The sequence below is a fragment of the Vicia villosa genome, linkage group LG3, assembly GCF_029867415.1.
Source record: "Vicia villosa cultivar HV-30 ecotype Madison, WI linkage group LG3, Vvil1.0, whole genome shotgun sequence".
Taxonomy (NCBI): Eukaryota; Viridiplantae; Streptophyta; class Magnoliopsida; order Fabales; family Fabaceae; genus Vicia; species Vicia villosa.
Window position 1 is genome coordinate 35099723 of NC_081182.1, and position 7718 is coordinate 35107440.

At 26.1% G+C, this 7718-nt stretch overlaps 1 protein-coding gene across 1 annotated transcript; it reads right to left on the minus strand.

Annotated features, from left to right (window-relative positions):
* Window positions 1-925: 925 nt before the first annotated feature.
* On the minus strand, window positions 926-1498 carry LOC131657867 (uncharacterized). Its single transcript, XM_058927218.1, has 3 exons — window positions 1427-1498; window positions 1267-1363; window positions 926-1104 (listed from the first exon to the last, which is right to left on the minus strand). Exons 1-3 carry the CDS (start codon window positions 1496-1498, stop codon window positions 926-928), a joined length of 348 nt encoding a protein of 115 aa, XP_058783201.1.
* Between the last annotated feature and the right edge of the window lie 6220 nt (window positions 1499-7718).

Consider the following 7718-nt stretch of genomic DNA (forward strand, 5'->3'; position numbering starts at 1 on the left):
GACTTAGAGCATTTCTAACCTTTGAATTTATTTTTGGATTCTTTGTGGGACCTATTAAGCCACGCCACTTTGAAAAAACTCAATTAATTTTTCACTCCAATGGTGCACCTCTGAAGAATTCATATTGGATCCCACAACTTTACTTTATAAATTAGGAAAATGCTAACCAGTGCCCTCAGGGCAATGGTTAGAACTTTAAAAATAGTAAATTTATCTCGATAATCTGCATATTTAATGCCTCGAAAATTGAAATATTACATTTTCTATAAAATATTTTCTTTTTTTGGAATGCTTAACCATTGCCCTGAGGGCACTGGTTAGCAAGACCCTATAAATTAATATTTTATCCATATTAAATTTTATATTATTTAAAATAATAATTTAAATTATTTAAATTAAAATTGATATAAAATAAATAAAATTCAAATTTAATTTCTAATTTAAAATGATAATTAAAATTAATATCAAATACATGACATATAAGTAAAAAGAATAAAGTGAAATAATATTACATAATTAATCAAACTTAAATTTCATCATCTTCATGTCCAAAACGTTCCCAAACATACTCGACTAGATCTCCTTGAAGTTGACGTTAAACTTGTTTTTCACGAATACTTGCTCTTCTTTGTAGTCTTATTGCAAGATTCGGATGAGGACCGCTAAATGTTTCAGTTGTTGAGTTGTTGTTATCCACATTATCATAAGAGTAATCAAAATTACCTCCATATGTATGTCGTTCGTCTTCCACAATCATGTTGTGCAAAATGATGCAGGCATATATGGTATACTTGAGGGTCTCCATGTGTCAGGCACGCGCTGGGCCACGTATAATTGCAAATCGAGATTGAAGCATTCCAAATGCCCGCTCCACATCTTTTCTAGCTGATTCTTGATGTTGAGCAAATAATTTTTTCTTTTATCCTTATGGCATTGAAATGGTCTTGACAAATGTAGTCCACTCAGGATATATACCATCTGCTAAATAATACCCCATATTATACGGTGTCTCATTGATTGTATATTGCACATTGGGAGCATGTCCTTCCAAAATATCCTTAAACATGTTGGATTGGTTTAATACATTAATGTCATTGTTTGAACCTGCAATACCAAAAAAAGCATGTCAAATCCATAAGTCTTGTGATGCCACTGCTTCAAGCATGATTGTGGGCTTACCATGATCACCTCGACAATACTGTCGTTTCCATGCAATAGGACAATTTTTCCATTCCCAATGCATACAATCAGTGGAATCCAACATACCTGAAAAGCCACGTGACTCTCCCATTAGTAAAAGATGTTCAACATCATTGCTGTTAGGCTTTCTCAAATACTCATCCCCAAATACAACATTCACGCCCTGATCAAATCTTTGTTAGCACTCAATTAAAGTGCTTTCACCGATTCGAACATATTCGTCTACCAAGTCAGCAGGAGACCCATACGCCAACATAAGAATAGCAGATGTACATTTCTGCAATGGTGAAAGACCCATTTTACCAGTTGCATCGACCCTCATTTGGAAATATTCATCATGATTTCTAAGGGCATCTACAATTCAAAGAAATACATGTCTATGCATTCTGAACCTTCTTCAGAATTGAACATTTGTGTATATTAGATTTTCCGAGAAGTAGTCATTGAATAATCGATTGAGCTATGAAGACATTTAATTCAAAAATAAAAAATTTAGACATTCATAAAGTTGAACATTTGAATCCCATATAATTGATGGTTGTATAAAAATATCTAATTTGAAAATAAAAAAAATATAGACATTTAATTGTAAAGTTAGACATTTGAATTCACGATATCTCGCATATTCATATTTTAAGGGATGAAATTATGTTGTAAAAAAATTTTAGGCGAAAAAAAGAGTTAATTTAGTTTCTATATCTTTATATTTTTATTGGAAGAATTTAGTATTTTTAATTACCGCGGCTTAACCACGTAGCTTTACACGACAGATTTCATCAAAATTCTTTACAATTTATTATGACGTCAATGTTATTTTGAGCGCGGTTACGGTATCAATGGTGATTAATGGAAGTCTAACTAGAGAATGTTGAGATAAGGAGATTCATTACCTTCTTTATTTTTTATTTTTTATTTTTTATTGTGGAGTTAAGAAAATTCAAAGGCTTCAAATTTGATAACCAAAATGATCATATTTCTCACTTGCTTTTTTAATTGAAGCAAAATGTTGGTATAATGTGAGAACCATTAATAAGGTTCTAAACCTCTTCGAGTTGATATCATGTTTAAAGATTAACTTTCATAAAAGCCTTTTAATGGGGATGAATGTGCCTCGTTATAGGTTGTTGGTTTCCTATAAGGCTGTGCTATTTCCAATTTGGAAGCACTCCTTCTTTTATTTAGGGTTGCCAATTGGGGCTAATCCTATAAGAGTAGCTACTTGACAACCTGAAGAGACTACTAGATGAATTTTTTAAATCGAATGAAGTTGAGTGATGTTTTTCTTGTGTAAACTCTTATTGAAATGTCAAAAAATAAGTTAGATGCCATAACTTAAAACTATTGTAAAAAGTATTTTGCGTAACAATTTTTTTAAAGTATATATATTAGACTCAAATTAGTATAATGTTATTTTCTTATTTTTATTTAGAAGTCGTAAAAACATAATAAATTTAACTATTTGGTTTGTGTTAATATTTGTTTATGTATAAATTGTAGCTTCAACAGCTTTTAACTGATTTTTACTTGGATTATATTAAAATAAAGGGTTAAAAGGCATTTACACCCCTGTAATGTTAGCGAATTTTACTTTTCCCCCCTCTGCTGCCAAAGGCAGGTTTTGGCAACGGTTTTTTCAAAAAAATTGTTGCCAAAACCTGCCTTTGGCAACGGAGGGGGGAAAAACAAAATTCGTTAACATTACAGGGGTGTAAATGCCTATTAACCCTAAAATAAATTCTAGCTTTTATCAATTCTTATGTTACAAATGTTTGGTCTATGTTACAAGTTGTTAGTGATTGGGAACATAGTGAATGCAATCAATAGATGGTATGAAGAATCTCTATATTGTGACATTGTAGAAAAAGTAAACCTTTAATTTGAAATAAGCTTGTTTTGATTTGACATGTTGAAAGTTGAAATTGGTGTCCCGTGTGGATAATGTAATAGTAGGATCTTATTCTTGTACCAACAATGAATGGTGGAACAGAATGGCCGTTTGTTATCCAGTCGTTTTAGTGAAGTTGAAGCAAAGCAACAACGAAGCTACATTCTATTCAAAGTTTAAGAATCAAATTAATGGTCCAATAAATTCCAGGACTTGATCCTCTCCTTTTCCTTTTCATTTCTCTCTAGATGATTGTAGCTAGCAACCACCAACATTCTATTAATTATCTTTAAAGATTATGTGTTTTAGTTTTTAAAATTTAAAACAATAAAACTTGTTTGATAATTTAATTTTATAAAATTATTTTTTATTTAAGCGTTCTAAAAAATATTAAAATAGATTTTAGAAGTTTTGGTTCTTTGTTTTAAAAATTAGGAAGAAGAAAAATAACAAAAAATAATAAAATATTCTTTATTAATGACAATTTTATATAATTGTACAACTTTAAAATAAAATTATCAAACATGAATTTTTTTATATTTTTATTCAAAACTCTTTTTTAAAATTGATTTAAAAATTAAAAATTAAAAATCATTCAAACAGGCCTTAAAAATCTAGTTATTACTACAATGTTATCAAAAAACTTAAAAAATGATTAAATTAAAATCAATTAAATTGGTTTTTTATGCTTAAATTAAAATAAAATAAAATAATCAAATTTAACTTATGGGTGTGTTTGGTTCGGGGTAGATGGAGGGGAGGGGAGGGGAAATTTCTAATCAAATATGTTTGGTTCAAATTTTAGGAAGGGAAGGGAGGGGAGGGGAGCAAAATCCCTCCAAACCACACTTTTCGCTTCTCCAAATTGGAGGGATTTGGAGGGAGGGGAGGAAATCTCAATTTTAATATATAAAAAATTATTATAGTTACTAAAATATCCTCAATTTAATTTTAATATTTCAATTTTTTTTCATGTTACTACTTCTCTTCTATATGACTTTTCTCGATTGTTTCCATCAACTTATTATAACTATTATCTACCTTTAAAATTTTTTCAATTTTTTTTACTAAATATAAATCATAATTATTGTATTACTTTTATAATTTTTTAATGTTTATTTATGTTCATTTTTTATTCTAATATTGTTATTTATCCTATTATATTATCTTTTATATCAAATTTTAAATCATTCACTTTATTTTATTTTGTATATTCAATTTAATAAAAATTTTAAATTATTAATTTTAATAATAATTATTTATTTTACGTATTAAGATCATTCATCACAATTTAAAATTTGTTATTAACTTATAGTTTTATTTTTGTCGGAGAGTTATAATCTGAATCAAATGTATATTCTCAGTTTATTAACGTTATGGTAAATTATAACGTTTTAGTCCCTCAATATTTAAAATGTTATTACCAAAAAAAATATGTATGAATTTTTCATATTTGAATATCATATCACTTATATAAGATCATAAGGATTAAAATATAATTTATTAATAAAATCCCTCCCCTTCCCTCCTGAACCAAACATATTTTTAATTAAAATCCCTCCCGTCCCGTCCCTTCTTTTGAACAAAACACTTATGTGATTACAAAAAATCCCTCACCTCCCCTCCCCTCCCCTCCCCTCTATTAAAATCTCTTCCCTCCCCCTCATTTGAACCAAACAGACCCTATATTAATTTAAAAAATGTAGAGTTTTTTATTCTATTATTTTGATTAAAATAAAATTTTAAATTTTAATTTCTATACTTTAAAATTTAACTTCTCAATCCATGGGTAAAAATACAAAATATTTTTAATAGATTTAATGTTATTAATTTTTTTATTGAATTATTTTTAAAATATAAATAATATTAAAATAAAATAAATTCTAAAATAACTTTTGTTATTAAAAAATGATATAAAAAATTAAAAGAAAAGCAAATGAAAATTCTAAAGAAAAAATGAGAATAACAATTAAATAAAAATCTCAAATCAACAAAAACTACAACATAAAAAATGATGAAATAATATAGAGATGAGACTGTATAATATAATGAGTATTAAACTTTAGACTCTTTAAGGATTAAATTATGTTTATAACTTACCCACAAGAATTATGAATTGGTAAGGATTAAATTATGTTTATAACTTACCCACAAGAATTATGAATTGGTATATAATTTGACAGTTTTATCATAAAATAAATCTTTAATCATAATTTGTTAACGCCGTACGCGTAGAGATAGTCGTCGAGGCCGGTGAGGATTCCGATGAAAGCTACGGCGAAGAATAGAGGAGGTTTCATGGAGATTAGTTGTAACTTTGCGGCGGGTTCGGTGGTGGTTGATGGTGGTTGACTTAGGTGGAGACGGCGACGGTTGATGTATGAGATTGTGAGGGGGAGGATCATTATAGGGAAACCGGCGGTTTCGAGGAAACAGGAGAGCCACACGCGGTGGCCGCCATGGATGAAGTAGAGACGCATTATGAGGGGACCACGTAAATTATGAAGTTGTATATGTAGTTTAAAAAAATTACAGTAAATATTAAATAAAACTTATTGCATTAAAATTTAGTTCTGAGAAAAAAATTTATGTTCAAAAATTTATTTTATGATATGTTTATATTGATAATACATACAATTAAGAGGTTTAATGATCATTCAATCTCTAACGTATGCAACCACTATTATTAATGAGTTTAAATACTATAACAGGTTAATAACCACTTAAAAAAACGCTCACCAGTGACGTGAATATCACGCCACAAACAGAAAAAACACTTCACAAATCAATATTTGCGACGTGATCATTTACGTCGCAGGAGGCAAGGTGGCAACTTTTAGTGACGTGATTTTTACTTCACCATTTGGTGAAGTAAAAATCACGTCGCAACATTTTGACCAGAGATTAATGCACATTCAGTCAAAGCAGGCGTAGCAGCGTTTGGTCAGAAAAAGCATCTTCATTAGTGACGTGATTTACATATCACTACCTAGTGATATAAAAATCACGTCACTAAATTTGCATATATATATATATATATATATATATATATATATATATATATATATATATATATATATATATATATATATATATATATATATATATATATATATATATATATATATATATATATATATATATATATATATATATATATATATATAGGAGGGATCAAATTACACCCTTAAGTTACACTAATAGTTACACTCTTTTATAACCTTTGATTTTATTTTAATCTAACAGTTATTAAATAACTTTTGAACTCACATGACATGATTGTTACTAAAAATAGATTCCTCCACTTTTGGTAATAAATAAACACATGATTCTTTTTAATATTTCTTAAAAAAAATCAGAATTCTCTAATATTTTTCATGATTCTTAATAAAAAATAGTTTCTTATTATTTTCGAAATAATATATTAAAAATTTGATTTTAATTTAAAACGAATTTTCATAAGATGATCACTTTATGTATATATTTTTGAATTTACAACATAATTATTATGCACATTACTCGTTAAATTTATTTTTTCTATAATATTTTTAATACAATTTTCTAATATATTTAAAAACTTATAAATTTTATAGTGTAGTTTAATTGAATAAAATATTACTTTATTTAAGTAAAAAAAATCAAAAAATTTGTTTAAAATTGAGAGGAAAAGAATTTTTTATTAAAAAAAAATTATTAATAAATAAGTACTAAGTTCATTATTTTGTACAAAATAATATTGAACAAAATAATATTCAAATTATGTGAAAAAAATTAAATAGCAAGTAAAGAGTATATAATAAATTAGTTTTGAATAAAATAGATAAAAAAAGTATAAAATGATATTTTATAAAATGATCACTTTAAATTATTTTATAAAGTGATCATTTTATTAAAATTCATGTAATACAATTTAAATAAAAAACACTTCCTATTTGTTTACATAAATTTAATTTTTTAAATTTTCTTTAAAATATATACATTATATTAATTAAATGAAAATAATAAACCAAATTTATCAAAAGTGAGAGATGACTAAATTTATATCGTAATAAATAAAAAAGTAATTCTTTTTAATATATGAAAATTTTGAATTTTAATATTTAGTAATAATAATTTTTATTTTTAATAAAAAATTTCTTTCCTCTCAATTTTAAACAATTTTTTTGATATTTTTACTTAAATAAAGTAATATTTTATTCAATTAAACTACACTATAAAATTTATAAGTTTTTAAATATATTATAAAATTGTATTAAAAAAATTAAAGAAAAAATAAAATTAACGAGTCATGTGCATAATAGTTATGTTGTAAATCCAAAAATATATACATAAAGTGATCATTTTATGAAAATTCGTTTTCAATTAAAATCAAAATTTTAACATATTATTTTGAAAATAATAAGAAACTATTTTTTATTAAGAATCATGAAAAATATTTGAGAATTCTGAATTTTTATAAGAAATATTAAAAAGAATCATGTGTTTATTTATTACCAAAAGCGGAGGAATCTATTTTTAGTAATAATCATGTGAGTTCAAAAGTCATTTAATAACCGTTAGATTAAAATAAAATCAAAGGTCATAAAGGAGTGTAACAATTAGTGTAACTTAAGGGTGTAATTTGATCTCTCCT